The 21,712-nt window shown below is 39.8% G+C and overlaps 8 protein-coding genes across 8 annotated transcripts; 3 read left to right on the top strand and 5 right to left on the bottom strand.

Moving 5' to 3' along the window:
• Positions 1–1,604: 1,604 nt before the first annotated feature.
• On the top strand, positions 1,605–2,153 carry PCYB_126080 (nifU protein; the record flags this gene model as incomplete). The annotated part of the gene is made up of 1 exon (XM_004223941.1): positions 1,605–2,153. A coding segment is annotated over exon 1 (510 nt), but the record flags the coding sequence as incomplete, so codon positions are not given.
• A 1,148-nt stretch (positions 2,154–3,301) lies between these two features.
• Positions 3,302–4,003, bottom strand: PCYB_126070 (ribosomal protein S11; the record flags this gene model as incomplete). Its single annotated transcript, XM_004223940.1, has 1 exon — positions 3,302–4,003. One exon carries the CDS (start codon positions 4,001–4,003, stop codon positions 3,302–3,304), a length of 702 nt encoding a protein of 233 aa, XP_004223988.1.
• A 1,695-nt stretch (positions 4,004–5,698) lies between these two features.
• On the top strand, positions 5,699–7,120 carry PCYB_126060 (6-phosphogluconate dehydrogenase decarboxylating; the record flags this gene model as incomplete). The annotated part of the gene is made up of 2 exons (XM_004223939.1): positions 5,699–6,193; positions 6,254–7,120. The coding sequence occupies 2 exons, from the start codon at positions 5,699–5,701 to the stop codon at positions 7,118–7,120; spliced, it is 1,362 nt and encodes a 453-aa protein (XP_004223987.1).
• Positions 7,121–8,265: 1,145 nt separating this feature from the next.
• Positions 8,266–8,805, top strand: PCYB_126050 (Pv-fam-g protein; the record flags this gene model as incomplete). The annotated part of the gene is made up of 1 exon (XM_004223938.1): positions 8,266–8,805. One exon carries the CDS (start codon positions 8,266–8,268, stop codon positions 8,803–8,805), a length of 540 nt encoding a protein of 179 aa, XP_004223986.1.
• Positions 8,806–10,152: 1,347 nt separating this feature from the next.
• PCYB_126040 (Pv-fam-g protein) lies at positions 10,153–10,596 on the bottom strand (the record flags this gene model as incomplete). The annotated part of the gene is made up of 1 exon (XM_004223937.1): positions 10,153–10,596. Exon 1 carries the CDS (start codon positions 10,555–10,557, stop codon positions 10,153–10,155), a length of 405 nt encoding a protein of 134 aa, XP_004223985.1. The 5' UTR covers positions 10,558–10,596.
• A 1,541-nt stretch (positions 10,597–12,137) lies between these two features.
• On the bottom strand, positions 12,138–13,558 carry PCYB_126030 (protein phosphatase 2C; the record flags this gene model as incomplete). Its single annotated transcript, XM_004223936.1, has 3 exons — positions 12,138–12,824; positions 13,036–13,205; positions 13,423–13,558. 3 exons carry the CDS (start codon positions 13,556–13,558, stop codon positions 12,138–12,140), a joined length of 993 nt encoding a protein of 330 aa, XP_004223984.1.
• A 2,818-nt stretch (positions 13,559–16,376) lies between these two features.
• Positions 16,377–18,569, bottom strand: PCYB_126020 (hypothetical protein; the record flags this gene model as incomplete). The annotated part of the gene is made up of 3 exons (XM_004223935.1): positions 16,377–16,480; positions 16,821–17,259; positions 17,318–18,569. 2 exons carry the CDS (start codon positions 18,567–18,569, stop codon positions 17,246–17,248), a joined length of 1,266 nt encoding a protein of 421 aa, XP_004223983.1. The 3' UTR covers positions 16,377–16,480; positions 16,821–17,245.
• A 1,738-nt stretch (positions 18,570–20,307) lies between these two features.
• PCYB_126010 (dual-specificity protein phosphatase) lies at positions 20,308–21,192 on the bottom strand (the record flags this gene model as incomplete). Its single annotated transcript, XM_004223934.1, has 3 exons — positions 20,308–20,523; positions 20,708–20,762; positions 20,927–21,192. The coding sequence occupies 3 exons, from the start codon at positions 21,190–21,192 to the stop codon at positions 20,308–20,310; spliced, it is 537 nt and encodes a 178-aa protein (XP_004223982.1).
• Between the last annotated feature and the right edge of the window lie 520 nt (positions 21,193–21,712).

Raw genomic sequence — 21,712 nt, 5'->3', positions numbered from 1 at the left:
TCTCTAGTTATAGTTTTAAAGTTTTTATTTTATTACACCTGTGTCCATCATAGACTTGTTGATTCTCTCCTTGCGTGTAAAATCATAATTAACTAAAAGGTAAAAATAAATGCGGGTTTCTTTCCCGCTGATGAAATATAAATGTATGAACATAAAATGGGTGCGAAGTAGGCCAATGGGAGGTAGAGTTCTCCCACTTTGCTACTCACCAGGTGGTGTAAATTAAACATAACATATGCTCCATTACAGGGGCGAAAAAATGAGACCCTAAGTCACCAACTTTTTTTACTCTTCAACATATGCTTCGGCGAGAGGGTCAGTCTTTTATGTCTACAACAAATGTATTCCCTCACGCAGGGGGAGGTTCTATTTTTTTTTTCTCTTTAAATAGGGAGCACAGCTGCTTTAGACACTCGAAATGTGATCATATTTGGCATTTTTTTTTTCCCGAATCGTTTTTCTTTCACTCGCGCGCGGAGCATCCATTTCAGGAAAACAAATTTGAGAGATTGTTACGAAGAAAATTTTCTATTTTGTGGCGAATGGTGAAGAGGTTCCCCCCGCTGCTGGGGTTCTCTGCGCTGAAAAAGCTTTTTATGCGATGAATAGGAGTGCGTCTTTTATTCGTTTAAAACAGTTCATATGCACTGAGCGAAATTACATATGTTTGATCATATTTCTCATTATTTTTGTTCCTTCCCCCTTTCCACCATTTTAGTATAACTCGGCAAAATGGTGTCATGATGTGGGTAATACAATACATAGTTATGCAGACCTGCGCGGTCTCTTTTCGCGTTATTTTTATTTCTCTCCCCCTGCATGCGCATATAACGCATTGATCAAATTTCACGAAGGGTTGATGCGATTTTTCTTTTTTCTTTTTACTCCATTTGACCCTTTCGACGAATACGATTTGATGTGATTTCGTACCATTTGGCGTCATGTAAGGTTAATGCCATGTCAAGTGATGATATGTAACGTCATTTTATCGCGATTTCTTTTTTTTTTCCGTCCTCCGCAGAAACGCGGGTTAAAATGCAACCTTTTAATTTAGCGCGCATATTTTTCCGCTTGGCATTTTTATTTTAATGACAAATTATTTACAAATAAAATGCCATGCTGTCGTTAGAAAAAGCGCGCTTTTGTTCAAAATTGACGTAATTTTAGTATTCACAACTTGACTCTTCACGTTTTTCATCCTCTTTTCTGCTGCCCAGCAAAAGGAAATGTTACAATAAATATTTTTTTTGTCCCAATTTTTTTTTTCTTTTTTTTCAACATCGGGGATAGTCTTTTTTTTTTTTTTTGGGTGAATTAATTCGCGTTTATTTTTTGCCAGCAGTTCAATTGCTTATCTTACAATTACAAGAAAAAAAAACTGAACAATTTTAAATTTTACGAAAATGCTATTTTTAAATCGTGAAGGAAAGTTGCTTAACTGTTTTCTTCTTTTTTTTTAAGCGATCACCCAGCATTTACACGTCACTACATCATTACATAATTAAAACCACATGCATGGGAGGGGTACTGTATGTTACTGCGCATTAGCTAAACCGGAAAAAAAAAAGAAAGAAGATTTTTTTCCCCCTTTTCGAGATAAGCAGCATTTATCTCCATCTCAATTGCAATAAAAATCCAATTATGATGGCTACTTTCCTTTCGCTGCTTTGCAAAGGAAGGGGGGCAGCCTTATCATCGGTGGGAAGAGGACCCCTGTGCTTACCGCGCGTAAATGGAAACATCCTGAAAAATGGTTGTTACCCATGTGCGGCCCGAGGATACAGTGATAATGTAAAGGACCATTTTAATAAACCCAGAAATGTTGGCTCTTTTGATAAGAATGAAAAAAATATTGGGACATCCATTGTAGGTAAAGCGTCATGTGGTGATGTCATAAAATTGCAATTAAAAATCGAAGACAATGTTATTAAAGACGCTCGATTTATGGCCTTTGGATGTGGCTCCGCAATTGCTAGTAGCTCTTATGCCACTGAATTGATCAAGGGGAAGACTATCGACGAAGCGCTCAAAATTAAAAACGACGACATTGCTTCCCACTTGAGTTTACCTCCAGTCAAAATTCACTGCAGTTTATTAGCGGAAGACGCGATCAAGCACGCAATAAAAAATTACAGAGAAAAAGTGATAAATTGATTAGCCGCTCAATGGTGTAATGCGCGAGTGTAACCCAAGGAAGGGCAAAACTACAGAGTGTGCTTGGTTATGACATGTGAGGTAGACAGCACCTGGATGGTTTCATTCTTAATATATGGGACATTAGGGGGGGGTTCTTGTTTTCCATTTTGGCAGCCCCACTTTCAATCCATTCGTGAAGCAGCTTTTACGTGCAACACAGAAGACAGACGACAGCATATCACACCCAGCGAGGTGCGCGTCACCAACAAGTGACATTTTTAAACAAGACATGTAATCCAAAACCCAACGGAGAGAAGAATGTCTTTGTGTATTTTGCTGCATATGAGGATGTGCGTCAACTATGCACATTACAATTGAATGCTGTAATTGTTTTTTTTTTACCCCCCCTCTTTTTCTCGTCATTTCGGCGTACAGCGACACCATAAAAGAATTCGTTTAGCCAATTCGCGAACAATCGCAGAATTGTACATTCCACTTTCCCTCCTCCAGCTCTTTCGCTGCTGTTTCCCTTTTCGAAAGTTCAGCTCGGGGAACAGTTCTAAACGAATTATTTTATTTTTTTTTTTCGTTTTTCTGTACCATATTGAAGTTGCCCATTTTGGAGCTACCCACTCATGTATGCACGTGCGTATGCATGTCCATGTGGCAGCAACTCACCTCTTTTGCTTTTTCGTACCCTTTCAACTTTTTTAATCAATTCTATAATCGCAATTTGGTAAAACAAGTTTGTAAAAAAATTGAAATTTTATTTTTCAAATCAGTTCACCATAGGAGCAAAGTTACCGTGAGGTACCATTTGCGCACGTAGGCGTTTGTTATGCGGATCTATATGGTCCACTGAGAAGGGGGGATCCAACCTGTGGGACACCCCAAATGGCTAAAAAAAAAAAAAAAGAAAGATAAAAAAAAATGATGACACAATTCATCCTCGTAAAAGAATTAAACCGTTACCGCTTTGTTGCGAAATGGTTGTACCTTGCTTACCTCGCACGAGTATGTAACCAGGTTGGACGAGGCATTATTCGGCAAGGGCAGTCCAACTGCTAAAACAAAGTTCACGGGAAATGTTACCGATTGGTTATGGCACATTCTATTGTACGTTAGTGCAGATAAATTCCCATACTTTTTTCTGCTGAACCAACCCTTATACACGCCTTCTCTTCCTTGGTTTGGAAGCATTTAATCCACACTTGGGCAATCTAGGCTCGTGAATAATTTGTGTAATGTTTAAATTGTTGGCATACATAGCTTGCAAAACAGTCTCTACTCTCATGATTCTTCTAAATTTTATGTCGATACTGAATATGCCCAGCCTCCTACATTTCTTGGCGATGTTTTCTCCTATTCTGTATGCGCATCTTTCACTTTGTTGCAGTGACTTTGTAAAGCCAACGTTTCCTGCAAAGGATCCAAACACAGTTTTGTAATTTTTACTTTTGTTAACAACCTGAACGTGGACATTATTTTTGGATGTCGTAATTACGGCTCGAAACGAATCCGTAGGTTCTATAATGAGATTATTTTTGTCCCTATCGATGTTGTGAAATTCTTCTCTGTCTCCAAATAATTTATATCGTCTTTTATGACCTTGGCAATTTTTAAGAGTCTCTCTCGTAATGTTTTTTTTTTTATCCGGTTTTTTTACAACTTCCTTCAGATTCGTTATAGCCTTCACAGCTTCTTCCGATAGTGTTGTGTAGCTTCTGCTTGAGGGGCTCGTCCCGTTTATTAAACTCCTTTTACACAAAAGTGAATTCCTACTTGTGTTGCTACAGCATGGGGGGATCAACTCTTTGTACGTTCTTAAAAAGGCTCCTTTGCGTAGGGCAGAGATAACTTTAATCATTATTAAGTGAATTTATTTGGGTACTTAAGGAGCTGGTGTGGGAGGGGGGAGGACACCGATCCACGGAAGCGCTTGGAAGGGTCTTCCCCTTTGTTCCCTTATCATCTAACGGCTGTTCACTGTCCTCATGCACGTAAGCGGTTATATGCTTCGCCTTTGCCTTCACCGTATGCCTTTTTTTTCAAACAGGTTCGCCTTTACCATCACCGTATGCCCTTTTTTTTTTCCAAACAGGTTCACCAATTTCCGCACGATGCACATATCTGTGCATGTCACTCGGTACTCCTCTTTAAATTACTGCGATGCGAAGCTTTCTCCCCCTCGTGTCGCCTAACCACTTGCGCGTGCTATGTGCATACATTCGTGCGTGCTTGCTTACGCATACGTTATTATAAAAAGTACAGCCAAATTTTTTTCCTGCAATCTGGAGGAAGGGTTGATGGCCGCTGCGTCAGTCCGCAATCCAAGGGAGAGTTGCTTCCTGTTTGTTCCTTCCACATGGAGATGTGCAATTAGCGCGCTCAGGACTTCCACGCAGGGGATCTCTTACTTTATCTTGTGCTACAAGTACACAGTGGCCTCCCTATATAGGAGAACCTGTGCATATACATTGCGCGTACTTATGTTCCCCCTGCAACGACGCGAAAAAAAAAAAAAGTGCACCCAGGAGAGAATTTTTGCATGGCCAATTTGGGGTAGCACATGGGCGCCGTCATTCATACGGTCGAGCGCAAAGGGGAAGGAAAAAAAAAGGAAAATGTCATATATACACCATGCCGCGTGCCTCATTTTTATCACCTTTTCTACATGGTTAAATAGACCCCAAAGTTTTCTCTCCTATGATATACTCTCTCACAATATAATTTCCCGTAAAGAATATTTTTTGTGGACTCTTAAATAGTGGCGTGTACTCATCTCGCCGTTGCTTATTGGCCGCGCTGGGAAGGAACAGAGGAGCCGCTGCATCACGGCGACGCCACTTAAACGCCGCTTCCGAACGAGAGTCAACGCAAAAATAACTGTGCCACAGGGAATATGTGTACCTCTTGTCGACCCACTCGTCAGTGAAAAACTTCCTCACAGAAAGTCTCTATCATTCTATAAAAAACGAATGCAAAAAAAAAAAAAAAAAAAAAAAAAACTTCACAATTGTTAAATATTCCATTTAGTGAACAAACAAAAGAGGCAAATTTTTATGTCAGCGTCATCACGCATGGAGAGTTATCCAACCCAAGGCAGCAGAGAGAAAAGCAAACGCTCGTAACGACAAGCACAAAAAAGAGAAAAAGTAAGTGCATCTATATATATGCGTACTTATATGACCGTGTAGGCGCATCCCCGCATAAGCTTTCCGCGAAGGGGCAAGAGAATAGGGCAACTTTTTTCCTGCCCCACCGAAGGGGATATAAAAGGGTGAAGTTTTTATACACACGCGAACGGCCTCATTTAGGAGTCCCTTTCCCCAAGCGCTGTTAGCAAGACTATTTCGAGTGGGCGCTAAAAAAAAAAGGCATTACTCCTTGTGCCTCCCTTATCAGAGGAAGTTCTCCCACGCTCCAAGCGTGCATATCGTATAAAGTATAAACTGTATATTTTTGTGTGTATCTGACACCCCCCCTTTCGCAGCATCTACCGCTGTACGTATTTCTCCCCCCACTTCCGTATCTACCACTCCCCCACCGCTGCTCGAACAAAATGACGGGAACTTGTGACATAGGATTAATCGGGCTGGCGGTGATGGGACAGAACCTTAGCCTGAATATAGCGAGCAATGGATTTACCATAGGAGTGTACAACAGGACGTACGAGAGGACGGAGGATACGATAAAGAAGGCAAAGGAAATCAATGTACCCATTAACGGATATGAAACACTGGAACAGTTAATAAACAACTTAAAGAAGCCCAGGAAAATTATCCTACTGATAAAAGCAGGACCAGCCGTGGACGAAACGATAAAAAATATTTTAAAACATTTTGAAGAAGGAGATATTATTATTGACGGAGGAAATGAATGGTATTTGAACACAGAAAGGAGAATTTCAATTTGTGAGGAACACAAAGTAGAGTATCTAGCCATGGGAGTTAGTGGAGGAGAAGCAGGGGCACGATACGGATGTTCATTCATGCCAGGGGGATCTAAATATGCCTATGACAGCATTAAGGACATTTTAGAAAAATGCTCAGCTAAGGTAGGCACATCACCTTGTGTTACTTACATAGGACCCAGGTCATCAGGCAACTATGTGAAGATGGTACATAACGGGATCGAATATGGAGACATGCAGTTAATATCAGAGAGCTACATACTAATGAAGCATATTCTCAATTATAGCAATGAGAAGTTATCCGAAGTTTTTAAAAAATGGAATGAAGGAATTTTAAATTCTTACCTGATCGAAATAACGTACAAAATTTTGGGCAAGAAAGACGATTTAACGGATAACCACCTGGTAGATATGATATTAGACATTGCTGGGGCTAAAGGAACTGGAAAGTGGACCATGTTAGAAGCTATCGAGAGGGGAATTCCATGCCCAACCATGTGTGCAGCATTAGATGCAAGAAATATAAGTGCATACAAACAGCTGAGAATCAAAGCAGATAATCATTTCTGTAACGAAATGAAAGTGTGCAAAGTAGAGGGTGAAGATTTGACCCATTTTGAGGACGATCTGTTAAATGCTCTTTACTGCTGCAAAATCATATCTTACACACAAGGATTATTTTTACTAAAGCAAGTATCAGGAGAAATGAAATGGAATTTAAACCTTGGAGAAATTTCAAGGATTTGGAGAGGAGGTTGTATTATTAGAGCTGTTTTCCTAGATCGAATTACCAATGCTTATAAAAAAAATGAAAACTTAGACTTGTTATTCCTGGATGAAGATTTTGCTCAAGAAATGAAAAATAAACTTCCTTCCTTGAGGAAAGTTGTTCAGGTAGCTACCAAGTCATCTATTCCCATTCCTGCGTTTTCCGCTAGTTTGGCTTACTTCCAAATGGTGACCTCTAAAAATTTGCCACTCAATTTGGTGCAGGCCCAGAGGGACTACTTCGGTTCACATACCTACAAGAGGGTAGACCGCGATGGCGACTTCCACACCATATGGGAGTGAATCTCTCCCACGCCAATGCGTTTTAGCACGATGGGTGTAGCGTTTAAACTGTTTTAACCAAGCAGCTACACATTGTTAATCATCCGGAGGAAGCAAATAAAAGATGCAACACTCCATTTACATGCCCTGTAATTTCCTCCTCCCATTTTTCGAAACATACATTTATCTATTTTGCTATACTGCATACATTACAACTGTAAGAAATTTATTCAAAAAAAAAGTCAAATTAATGAAAAATTAATGAAAAATTAATGAAAAACTAATGACAAATTAATGAAAAATTAATGACATATTAATGACAAATTAATGAAAAATTAATGAAAAATTATTTTGTTCCATAAGTGGGCAATGGGGGATGTACATCGCGGGAGGTAAATTTCCAAATGCTGGCAAAGCCCAACTTCCTTCCACGTGTTTAAAAAGGGAAGCACATGGGTAGGAGCAAATGTTAGACACATGAACGGCGTACCTCCAGTGGACCTCTCACCGCATGACAATATGCTAGGCGGAAAAACGAAGATATTCACCGTTTATATTTCATAACCCTGGGATGCACAAAGACATGCTGACATCATCGCGCTATAGAGCGGTGAAAAGTTCCCAAGGGTTGAAGTGCCTCCATCCAGCGTTGTACATACACGAGGTGGACGCAACTCGGCAAACGGAATTCGGCAAACGCAACTCGGCGGACTCAGCTCCGCGGGGGCTATGAACAAACAGGGGAGTTTTCCCTTCGACGAAAAAAAAGTAGCTCAAGCGGAACGGATAATTGAGCAACGATAAGTGGGCAAATGAACCACGACAGTAACTTCCATACTTGTTCACCCCTCCTACACGTATTCGCAAAATAAGTAAAACCCCACCCATGTGTTGTGCGCTTTTCTTCCCTACTCGTTTAACTTTATCGAACAGTTTTCACCCTTGAAGGGGACTTAACAAAAAAAAAAAAAAATTCATCCCATTTGCATTTGCGAGGTAGTGTGTTCCTCCATAAACATTGTCTGTTCGAGTTTCTTCCCAAATTGTATTTCCACTCCGGGGTCGCCACTTGTGCTGCTATTGGTGCGTCTCTCTGCGAGATACCCAGTATAGCCTCCTCAGGCATTTCCCCCCCATCTGCCTATCCTTGAGCCTTACCCCGCAAAATGGACCACCTTGTATACTACGTCATGGTGCAGCAGAACAGCATACAACCTATCATTGTGAGGCAACCACCCACCGTCATAATTCACACGCAGCCGAACCCACCAATTACGCTAGATCTGCCCCCACAAAATATCATCCTAAAAAATGATGAACCTCAACCTATCATAGTTAGACAACAAAATCCAAACATCATCATGCAAAAGTCAGGGAACGAATTTTCGGATAACACCAATTATGCCCTAAGCCTCAACCATCAAATGAAAGAACTCACCTCTATGACCAACCTTAATACGGGAATTCTCCAAGGGACAAATGAACCCCTCCTTGGAGTTACTACCCCTGAAATGAACGAGCTTACAGACCCTGCCAATATTTTCTCTAATCAGTGCATAACGACTCAAAATAAATCTCAGCCTATGAACAACATGTATTTTACCAGTGTCCCTCTCAACAATGATGGCAGCTATTCCCCTTACAACATGACCCTGTATGCGAATAAAAGGGAGGACTACACCCAAAGCACCCCTTCAAAATATTAAAAGTCCAAAATGGGGGGTGGGCGAAAAAAAAAGGAAGCTAATATGTGTTAACCTCCAAAACTATGCCAGCACAGTGAACCACAAATCGGAGGGACATAAAAAATGATGTACACCTGCCACTGCTGCAAGTTTATGCTGCAGAAATGCGGACACATATAAATACACTCCATGTGCGCATATAGATGTGCAGGCCCTGTTTCCCTGATCACACATAATCGAACATGGTGGCTCTAACCGCTTAGTCAAATATCTGAACAGATAGCCTCTTCAACACACACACCGAACAATGTCTAAAAGAGGGGCACATACAGGGAAAGCGAAAAAATTATTTCATAGCAGATCTATACAGGGAAGAAATATGCGCCAATCTTTTTTTGTCACACTTGTAGTGAGAACTTAACCCATTTGGATGTACTCAGTGAAGAATTTTTTTTTTTTTTTTTTTTTCTTCTTCTCTTTATAAAAATTTTAGTTGTCATGTTTGTTCGATCCTTTTATCGTTTCTCCCATTTTTGTGGTTCACATAAAAAAAAAAAAAAAAATACTTTTAAAATTGTTTTCATCACACACAACTTTCACTTAAAAAGGAATAGTTTTACTTTTTAATTGCAACCCTTGTGGAGTATCCCTGCTCAAATACGACGCAACATATTGGAAAAGCTTCATTTCGTACCATCTACGAAGCGCATGCACATTTGTGGTCATCTTTTAAACAATTACCCTTTTAATAGAACAAAATTGGCAGTTTTCCATTTAAAAAAAAAAAAAAAATGAAAAACTGTACATACAAAGTTACATTTATGCAAAATTATGTTTTTACAACTGCACAAAAAGGTATGTCATCAAGGAGTAGCGAAATATGTCTACATCGTGGCCAAGCCATGAAGACAAAATGGACACATAAACGTTTTTAACCCTTTTCTGTATCGGGCTCATTTATTCACTTATGCTGAACTTGGATCTTTAAGCTAATATGAAAGTGTTCACAGTGCCGTCTTCATTATCAAACAGGCTATTTGTGAGCTCGGCGGAGGGGGGGAGATATACGCATGCGGGTCTGTTGCACGTATGATTGTATGTCTATATAAGCGCATATCCCCACATACACACTCGTGCACGCTCACGTGGTAGCTTCTTTATATGATTATTCATTGTGTCAGATGGAGGCATCATATCCGATAGCGTACCCCACGCTGGACACTCCTCCCGCGCTCATTTGAATTAGCCCTACTTGGCACCAGCGTGGATTAATCCTGTAGAGTCCCCCCTTCCCCCATACACGTGCAACAGAAACATGCTTACCCGCATCATATCCACGTACGTACATTTCTCCACGCCTTGCTGCATTTATAAAATATTTTTGTTCAAGGTGGTCATCATGGGGCGGCTCATATCTGCCACCACTCCCTCTTGACAAGCCTCGACACTCTGCACATAATTTGGCGGCGCTTCATTCTTCACCACTACATTAGGATTGGACTGCTTCACAAAAACGGATGTAGGCGGATTATTTTTGACTACGATGTTTGAGGGGGGCTGACTAAGAACCATTGACGGTTGGGATTCATTCTGAACAACCACCGTTGTGGGCATTTGTACCAGAATAGGAGATGGCAGCAACTGGTTTTTCACATATAGTGGGGGCAGGGGCTCGAAAAATATAGGCTGGTGGTGATACTGCTGTATGTTTTCTGGGCATGCTTGAGGAACCATCATATTATGGTTGGGGACATACATTTGAAAGGGCTGCATTGAAACAACGTTTACTTTGTTATCTACTTGAGGAACGAACTGAAAGGGTTGCATGGTGGATGTGGCTTACTGGGGAAAAGTGTTTTCTTAAACGTGTATATTCTCAGGTAAGTACGCACACTTGTGCAAAATCAACGCGCGTGTGTGCAAACGAAGGGGGGAAATTTTAACAAGGCAGTTATGTCCTGAAGCAAAGTATTCCAAATTTGTAAAATGTTTTAAATTGAATAGAAGCAAATTGGAGAAATGAACAAAATTTATAAATTTAAATCGAAATTGTTTTATAATAATACATTTGTATGCAAAAGAAAAAGAAAAAAAAAAAAAAAATAAATAAAATAAAATAGTTAGTGTGAAAAAGAAGAAAATACAATTTTGGTCTTATTAATTTACGACATCACCGCGGGGAGTAACTAGCCATTTTTTGCAAAAAAAAAAAAAAAAAAGTTCATGTAAAATATTCGTGCAAAATGTTCATGCGAAAAGTGCATAAAAAGTGCGCACACTTTTGTGCACAAATATGTACATACGCACGTGAAGCGCAAGAACAACGCACTGTTCGCGCGAACTTTGCAAAACTGCTAAATGGACAAGCCGACTTGGTTAGACTCTTCGCGCAGCACACACAAGCAACACACATATGGTTAACTGAGCGCTGTCGCTAAAGCTTATATAAATTACAAATATGGCTTGCTAATTTGGCGAGCGAAGGGTTTGCATACGTAAATGTACACATAGCCATTTTTTTTTGTTTCCTGTCTAGCTACTGAACTTTGAAACTTTTTCAAAATTGACCATTTCGTATGGCTACCTGTTTGGTAGTAATCACACGTTCGAAGGAAGAAGAGAAGTCAGACAGGATTGTTAGGCACATGTAGAATGTATGAAGCAACAAAAAGGACAATATAAAAAAAAATAGGGAGGGGTAAAACAAAAAGGGATAAAATAAAAAGGGGCCATTTCGTCTCCCGCTTTCCCCCTTTTCAGCGACACATCAAAGGGAAACAAATTAAAAAAAGGAAACTCTTTTTTTTTTCCCCTTTTTGGAAGCTCTTCAGATTTTTTCAAATGAAACTTTTGGGGTCGCGCCGTTACACATAAATACCGCGTGAATACGATAATGTCCACTTTCTGCACAGTAGTACGGTTGCCTTAGGGATGTGTCATTACATATGGTTAATAAATTTTTCCAATTAAAAAAAATCGCGGCATGCTGGGAAGGGAGTAGTACGTATGTATTTGCACGTAGATCTTCAGATGTTCCTCTCAAAAGTTAGAAGTGACGAAAGAGTACCTTCACACATTCGTTCCTCCACGCGCTTGAAAGAATAAAAAATGCTGCACACAAGGGCTCTTACCTCTGATAACATCTTTAAAAACAAATCTTTGCTAGAAAAATGATCAAACATGTATGTTCCTCTCTCTTTTTCGAGCACATTTTGGCCTACATACAGTAGTGTGCTTGTTTCATCTCCACAATTTCGTTCCCCACATGTGGGGTGTGGACCCATATGTAGAAACCCATTTGAGAATACCTAACAAAAATTTTTGGTAATCTTCCCCTAATTCACCACGTCTTTCTATTCCCCCCCCTTTGAACAATTCACCATCTTCATCTTTTTGTCGTATTCTCTAAAAAACTCCCTCATACTGTTGAAGTCGTTTTGATCCATGGCATTAAAAGAATTGTTGGTTTTGAGATCCTCTTGCAGAATTGGCAACGTCAAATATTTGATGTTTTTCTTATTCCTCCTATTTAATATAATATGTGTGTTTTTATTTTCTCGCATTCTTTTTAAAAATGGCCCAAGGGAACACCCCTTTTCTTTTATTTCGGTGCAGTATTCCATCAAGTTGTTAATAATATTCCTATCATTTATGTGATACTTATTTAGGAACCTTCCATAGAATTCATACTTGGTTACCTTTTCATTATGTATATAAATGCTGGGTACCAATTTTTCTCGAAAATGGAAACTCTCCACTTGCTCGTTAAAAAATTTAACTACTTGAATCGTTATGTTGTCCCTGGAGCCAGACAACAACGCATAATCTAGAATGTTAATCACTGCATCGCTTAGTGAGTACCTATTGACACACTCGTAGCTGAATTTGGCAACCTCACTCCATGAAAGCATTTCGAATATTCCATCACACCCTAACACTAAGATGTCGTCGCAATTTGCGTAAAAAATTTTTATGTCTGGTATGCACGTGATCATCGTCTCGTGGGGGTTATACGGAACGCTGCTCCTTCCTTTGTAGTTCTACAGAAGAAGGGAAGTTGGATTCATAAAAAAAAAAAGGGGGATTCTCCTTATTTTTGCTAGCGCTGTGGATGCGCGTGTTTCTATCTCTTTTTTTTTTTTTTATTTTAAAAGAGAAAAAAAAAAAAAAGTGTACCCAAGAAACGATCGCTACTATTCCATATTTCTGCATTTTTCAAATGGGGTGACATATTCAGAAGCTGCTGCTTACTTTATCCCCAAACGATCTGGACACGCCAATGTAGCCGAGTATCCTTCCATTTTCCACAAACCCTCCAATTTTGTCGATTCTCTCCTTTTCCTTTTTGTTGTATGGCTTGTGATCTTCGCTCAGGGAGATGAACGACCCATCCTTCTTGATTAGCATTGCCCGAGAGTCACCTACGGCGGTGTAATCACAAGGGAGGGGTAATAATTGATAGCTAATAATTGATAGTTACTAACTAGTAACGAACATTTCAACGTTAGCGAGAAGGCATAAAAGGGGAAAGAGCTTATAGAGGGTCATCGCCCAACGACGCAGCAACTATTTGACGTAAAAACGAAAAATGTAAAAGAGGGGGCACATTTTGTAAGCTAAAAAATTTCGGGGGGCTACCTAAGTTGCAAATGTAAAGCTTGAAAACATCCTGGTTCATAACCTTTTCAATGATGGCAATGATAGCTAAAAAAGGCGATGTGGGCATATCAATATACAGAACATGAAGAATGTAAATTTTGTGCCAATCCTTCATTCGGCACATTTCGAGGAGACTCCTATAGAGGGAGATTTTTATGTTCCCCTATTTTGAATGAAAAAAAAAAAAGGCCCTCTAATCTTTCATACCTGTGGATCCACTATTGGCAAAATTGCTGTCTAAAAAATGGGGTGAGTAAAAATACGCGTCATTTTGAAAAGGCCAATTAAATCGAATTTATTCCTCATGCCGATGGGACACAGCACTTATTCACAATCATGCGTGTGGGCAAACATAGACAAATAGACAACACCGTGCGTTGCGCATAGTCATGAAAAAAGGGCGGTTCTTTCGAGTGAAGAAAAACGCAAACAGAAAAAAAAACACAAATTTTTGCTCGTGTGTACACCTCTTTGTTAACCCCAATTTTGGAGTCGATACAATTTGTTTACTCACTTAAAATTTCGTTGTCCATCTGGATGCAGGCATCTGTTATACTACGGGCGTCCAACGTTTCGCAGTTTCCTGATGGGAAAAAAAAAAAAAAAAAAAAAAAAAACGTTCTACGCAGTTGCAAGCGTTTTCAAATTGGAATTGGCCAAAATGTGCAGCACGAGAAAATATTTTATGGCCAAAAATAATTTTAAAAAAATTCTCTCCTTCCAAAGGTACCTATAAAATCCGCTATATTTCGAGCGCAGTATAAGGCTGTCTCTTTTCCTATATGGCTAAATTGTGAGAAGTCGAAAATTTGCATTTGGTGCTCACCTCAGGAATGTGAGGAGGGACAAAAATAGGAACACTCGCTGAGCATGCGCTCTGTGCGGTTGATGTCTCATTTGTGGAAAGAGCTGGATTGTCTCTCTTGTCCCACGTCGCGTTGTTTACCCATCGAATATTGTGCACAGCCTTAAATTAGCGGGAAGAAGGGTGAAACGGGAAAATGCGCAAATGTGCAGATGTGCAGATGTGCGGATGTGCGGATGTGCGGATCGGGCACCACTCCCACGAAACAAAAATTAACGCATCCAGTTTAGCACACTCCTGAAGGGGAAATGCCTATTTATTCGCCATTTCCAGGGGTGCATCATCCTACCTGCAGGAGGGGAAATTTTTGAGAGACGCCAAGATGACCGTTGCCTGGGAGCGGAGGGGAGAAGGAATGTTGCGCCGGTGAGTGGGGGCGCTTGGGGCGATACGTACACCTGCGTGTATCCGCGGCGCAACTCTTAGTGCCCCTTCGCCACGGTAAAATGAAGGGCTTTTTCATCGAAAAATGGGAAAACGTTAAATAAATTATAATATCGCTTTTTATGAAGCAAACAAAATATGCACAAGAAATATTTATTTGGGTGAGTGTTCCCATTTTATTTTGTTCTTTCACAGCGAGGCAAAAAAGAAAAAAAAATCATAAATGAGACGACACAACGATGTAGCACGATGGGCTCGCCCAGTGCAGCAGTGCGACACTCTTCTAAAATGATAAGAAGTCGAGGCCACTGTCTGTCCCCAGGGAAACAAGCCTTACATCCTCCTCCGTTGCGCGGTAGCCCTGCATGGTCCCAGCACAGACATGGGTGTACCAACTCACAATTTCAGACACCTCTTTTGTACTTATCAAATTAAATTTACGCATGTTTGCAGTTGACTTGAGTAGGCGAGCCTGTTTCGTTGTCCAGTCACCAAAGAGCTATGCACATTTACATGCACATAACTATACATATGCACATGATAGGAAAAAAAAAGGGAAAAAATAAATGCCTCACAAATTGGTCATATCTCCTTGGAGTAGCATATTAAAAATGTAAGACTTCCTTTTTTTTTTTTTTTTTTACGTAATGGCTAGACAATTTTAGAAATAGAACATTTACCGTTTCGTAAAAAAAAGAAAAAAAAAAAGGGGTAAGAAAAAGAAATAAACGGTTATGTTTCCCCCTCGCGGACGTAAGTCTATGCCTCATAGGTGAAGTGCCTTTACCTCGGCAGTTCACGGGAGTGCTTCTTGTCTAGAGACAGCCAAAAATATGTGTACTTGGAAGCGCATGTGTATGCATATATAGTCATATATATGCATAGCTATGTATGAATAGGCACATGACACATTCCCCGTGCAACCTCAGCACAGGGTAGGCATTTTAGATTTTCTTCGCTCGCTCAAACACGCCATTTTTAGAGCTAAACCATTTGGGAAGGAAAAAATGAGAAATTACTTCCGCGCATAAGTGAACTGCTTTTTTTTTTTAATGTAGAAATTGGGGAGGGCTGACTTAGGACAAACTGCACAGAGAAGGGCGCTCCAAACATGTGCATATTTTGTGAAGTGTCCGTAGTACACACGCACACATATATATATGCCCGCTTTGAGGGGTAGAATCTCTTTACACACTGTGATAGCTTAAGAGGAGGATTCCTCAGATGGCTTTTCTTTAGCGATTATCCATAAGTGCACTATTTGTTTGCCCTCCTCTGCATCTACTCCATGCGAATGACAAAACAGGGAAGGCTAGTTCCATGAAGAAGCCCTTTCGACCCTTTTTCTTTCGAGCAGCAAGTGCACACCTCTTATGATGCTACGCGAAAAGGGCGCAAAAAGGTATCAACTCTGTTTGTCACGTATTACGTCTGCCCTATGTGTGCACAATTTAGTAACACATCTAAACGGTAAAGCGAAAAAAAAAAAAAAAAGCGAAGAATGAAGTGAACATCTTAGTGGAGCATCATGCAACATCATGACGTTATATACCACCTTAAAACATAAAAAGGATCCACTAGCAAGTGGACGTAAGTGAAACCAAAACGGGAAGAGTCATTCACAGCGCGTACCGCGTCACCCCACCTTTTTTTTTTTTATGTCTCGTCCTTTCCAGCAAGTGGACTAAACAAAATAGGGCAACCCTTTATTCTCTAAATATACAAGCGAAGTGTTCACTTCCGCGAAACAAAAATTGACAAAACGTTCACGCATATTTGGAAGACGTTCTAAATGTTTAAAATGGTGGAAGGGGGCAGCACTGTGTGTCCTTTCGGGTCCCCCCCAAAAAAAAAATAAAATAAAAATAAAAAAAAAGAATAAAAAATAAAATAAAAAATAATAATAATGAGAGTAATAAATTTTAAAATTTCAAATGTTAAAACAAGTAAGCATTTTAACTGCGTTACATATGCACTTTTTGAAAAATAAGTTATTGTCCGGAGATGAGCACATAAAATTAGTAGACCCCTGAACTTGCGAACAAAGCGTCGGTTTCCCCATCCCCAGGCAGGGGTCCCAGCTGGAAAAGAATTACGAAAGGGGCAGAATTCCTTCTTAGGAAAATGGCTAGCACGTGTTGTACTTTGGCAAGTGCATTTTCTCATCGTCAAAATGGGCACTACACTCATCGCAGTAATTTCTGGAAAACGATTTAGACCCCCCCTTCGGCGATTCGACTTTTTGGTTATAAAAGAAAAGATCCTTTTTTAGGTTATCCAAATTGAGTTTCTTGTTCAGTTCGATTTTGTGGTGATCTTCTTCTCCTGAATGTTCCCTAATTTCGCGCGTTACACAGGTGTGGATATTTTCTGACTCCACAGGTCCCTCCTGGACTATGTTCTCCGAATCGCTGCTTCTTCCCCTTTCGAGGACAGCATCTCCAAGTGATGCCCCAAACAAGGGATCATCGCGCTCCTGCTCATGGAACAGGTCATCAAATAAGTCCACAGATAAGTCGGCAAACTTATTCGTCCGGATTAATGTGTTCCTATTTATGAGTCCACTTCTATATGAAAAGGAAATATTATTAGAAGTAGCGAGTTCCCTCCTCTTACTATCCTTACCACTAATCGGTTTTAACTTTAGACCGATTAGCAGCATAAGGACGGAGAGGAAAAAGACCACGAGGGGCGTAGTGACATAGGTAGATATGTACGAAAAGAATGATATAAAAATTGCGCTAACGGAAAAGGAAATTACTTGAAGAAGAGAAGTACACAAATTGGAATTGATGGGATAAATTCTTATGGACGCCATTTCAACACATATTGGCTGTAAGGGACCAGACCAAAAGCCGATTAAACTTAAAGTGAGAATAATCAAAATGGGATGTCCAGTTAGATATAGTAACACGCAAACGGACATAATCATGCATATGCACATAAGGATTAGGAGCTTAAAATGGGCACTATTAGCATTCAAACAGACTAGTGCACTTCCTAGTATTGTGTTACATATAAATAATGACCCAGCTAAGGAGAAATAATTTTTGCTTATCATTTTTTCTCTCAAAACGATAGACATATCTGCCGAAAAACTACTAATTAAACATTCTGAGTAACAAAATATGATTATAATTTTTATAATTTCCTCCTTTGTTAATATATTTTCAATTTCGTCCTTCAGGTCCACTAAAAATCTTCTCAACTCTTTCAAACATTTGGTGATTTTATTTTCGCTTGTCCCTTCTGCTGGACTGCCCATACATAAGTAGCACGTATCAAAATTTTGATCTTCTTCAAGCATGCAAAAATTTGGAAGAAATTCCATGTCGAATGTTGATTCTGCATTGGATAGCACAGAACTACCAATAGTGGGAGGGGGTTTATTTTCAAAGCACAGTGTTACCATCACACAGCCGATAAAGCTAGCCAAACAAATGTGACTCAGTAGCACTTGTATGTCTTTCTCATTTATTACCACCAAGGGGACATACAAATAAATTATTGCTGTGCCTAGCACATTCGAAATTATAGATACACTGGTAGATATGATTCGTTCCTTCTCTGGAAACCATACCAGGGAAACTTCCGGAGGAGCATTCACAAAAATTATTTGACCAATTGATGATAGAAATTGACCAAACATAACAACCGTTAAGTTCTCCCAGTATATGTACCTTAACAAACACCCCATGAATTGCAGCAGCGAACTGCACACCACGTTGGTTCGTAACGAACATTCACTTAACAAGAAGGACAGCGGGATTGAAAATATAGAATATATAACCAGGTAAACCTGCGGAAATATATTATTCGAAATTCCGTATAATTTATACGTGACGGTGCTTATTGGCGCGAATGTGAAACATATCATGTTGTCTACCATGCAGCAGTAGGAAAAAAAAAACAACATCAGCCATCTTCGTTTGTGCGGCGCATCTGTTGGGGGGAGGGAACAAACGTTGGAGGTTATAAAAAAAAAGGGGAAAAAAAAAGGAAAAGTACGCGAAATGAGCGTAACCCATTTGTTAACAAAATGGGAGTAGCCAGATCGTGTCATGAAAAGAAATTCCCTTAAAAAGAATGGGTTCCACTTTTGGCCCATCATAGATTTTTTCCTTTATACCTACTAATGCGTAGCGCCCTTTCATCGTTTTGCGAATTGTGGGGAACATCTACGCATGCAGAGTGGAAAAGAGAGCAAGTTTTCCTTTCTTTTTTTCCATACAGTTATTTTTTACTTTATTGGTCATACATTCGACTATTTCGCACATGCACGCTATCTCGACATTTACTTAATTTAGCGTTTGCTTTCGTTTTCCTTTTCATTTTACTTTTTCATTTTTTTCGTATAATAAACAACATTTCGCTGTGCTTACGGTCGTCTACCACTTCTGTTGAAATAAATCGCCAGTACTGAGAATTACCTCCCCCTCAAAATCGGCATCTGCCATGCTGCGCATAATTGCACGTGACTTAACCGTTCACCCACTATGTTGCTTCGCACACGCCCCCGAGGTGGCTTGGGAGTACGTAAAAAATGGCTGAAAAAAAATGCTCAGCTAAGTTCCTTGCTGGCTAGCCATTTTGCTTTTTTTTTTTTTTTTTCCAGATAGCTATTTTTTTAAGCACTATTTTGGCTATTTAGAGAAGGTAGAAAAAAAAGGGGTGAGGAAAAAAGGCTTCAGGGGCACAGAGCCGGAGCTAAGTGTATATACATGCATACGCATATTTGCACGAACAAACAGACACACGCGTTTCCTTCTATGCGTCAATTTTTGCGAAGACCAAAGAGAAGCAGGAGTGAAGTCAAATCAGTACGCAGTGACAAACGCTTCAAAATGAAAAGACAAGCTGACATTCAACACGTGTAGATAAAACTCGAATTATTTTCAGAACTATGCTAAAGGGGCTACTACACACAACGAAAAAACATAAAATGCAAAACAGAAAAAAAAAAATATATAATGGGAGATGAAAAAAACCTATGCATTTCCCCGTTCATGTTTACTTTAATAAAAACAGAATGGTCAATTTTTAAATTTGCTCAAAAGTCTTATGTACCACGAAGTAACACTTTAAAGGACGCAAAATGGGAATGATAAACAAAAAAAAATGATCATTATTTCTTAATTTTTAATAACCGCGCATGTATATATTCGAATTACGGTAAAGTATATATTTGAGAAAAAAAAAAAGGGGGGGAGGAGAAGGGAGAAACGAAATGTACTGCTGAGCCTTCCATATGCATAACTATATATATATGTACAATTGTACGCCCTTCCAGAGAACAAATCAAACAGAAAAGACGCACACGCTCACTGTTCATTTAAAAAGAAAAGGGGGATCTATTCAAAGGAATCAAAACGGGGGTCCCCTCCTAACCTCACCTTTACCTTCACATGAACTTGTAGATAAATTAATACGCACGTGTGAGTGTTTATATCCGATCACGTGTTCATATATGTGGACGCGTGTGTCCCCCCAAATACGCGCACTGACAACCCTCCATTCGCTAGAAGGGGGCAAAAAAAATTACGCCTCACTTCCACTGTACGTAAAGTAGCGCACGATTAGGCACTACTCGAAACGAGCGCTGGCGAAACGAAAATCTACGTGGTGTTCTTTTTGCATTCCAGACTGAAATCCGTCATTACTTTATTGTCACACATCTCGGAGGTAAACCAGTTTATATACTTCTTGGAGGAAAAGGTAACTTTGTTCTTTAAAACTTTTTCATAGTCACACAGCTGCTCAATAAATCCAATGTTCGGGCAGATGGTCTTCTTCTCCATTATAAAGTTGAATGCTTCAATGAGGCAAAAATCCTGTACGGGAAAAAACACAGGCATAGGCGCAGGCACAAAAGGGAGAAGAAAAAAAATGAACACCTCGCGGTAGACACAGTGCCAGTGTGGAACTGTCTGAACGTTTAGAATTTTGTGAATACACGGAGAAAGACCGCAGAGGGGCAAGAGGAACATTGCAAATTTGTTTTCACACAAAAAATACCTGCTTTCCCATCAGATAGGCTATGGACATCGTGGATGATCTGCTGATCCCTTGGCTGTAAAAAGGGAGTGGCGCGAGTGTCTATTCACGCATTTATTGATACGCAACGGCGTATACTCAAATGAGAGGCATGGTGAGTGTACACCAAAATGAATATTATATATGAATGCACACACAGGCACACCTACATCAGAGAGGACAAAAAAAAAAAAAAAGTACCTGCATGAGATGAGAACTCCCTGCTCTTTCTTAACATAAGAATGAATAAAATTATTGGATTCCTCAAAATAGGAAGATATTTGTTCCATTCCTATGTCTTCCAAATTAACTCGCAATATCGCAAACCCATTTGGGACTTTATCTTCAGGGTACTCGAAATAAGTGCAACATATTACCAGCGCTTGTACGTTATTCTCTTTAAGATTTTCAACATGATCTATGTCATCCCTGTCTCCCAAATATAGAAATGGTAATATTGGAATCATTTAATTTTTGGAGTGAGGGAAATGGCTACGTGTAACGAAAGCTGTGTGTACTGCTACTACTACAGGCAGATTTACGTGCAAGTTTGGCGAAGGCGTAAGTATGCTTGTGTGTTCCTAAGTAGACATGTGCGAGGGAAGGAAGTGGACATGGGCGAATGCTCGAGCGCTTGTGTGTATACACCTGTTCCCTTAATATCTGCACTTTATTTACAATCTTGTATACAAAAAAAAAAATACACACTCATCTGAGAGCTCAGGATATGGACGCGAAATTCCTCCAATCTGGAACCCGACCACCTTCCCCACAGCGCACGCACGAACAAGGAGCACTTATCTACATACACATGCGCGAAATGTACTTATACACACACATGTGACAACATTTCTGAGGTGTAAAAATGTAGGTGGTGTACTCGAAATAGGACTTTTCAAACGTGTAACACAGAGGGGAATGCAAAATAAAGCAAGGACACAGAAATGGAGGAGGAAAAAGAAATAATTAAGGTAAAGCTAAAAAATG

The sequence above is a fragment of the Plasmodium cynomolgi genome, chromosome 12, assembly GCF_000321355.1.
Source record: "Plasmodium cynomolgi strain B DNA, chromosome 12, whole genome shotgun sequence".
In the NCBI taxonomy this organism is placed as follows: domain Eukaryota; phylum Apicomplexa; class Aconoidasida; order Haemosporida; family Plasmodiidae; genus Plasmodium; species Plasmodium cynomolgi.
Note: the sequence above shows the minus strand (reverse complement) of the source record. Positions and strands in the feature narration are given on the sequence as shown.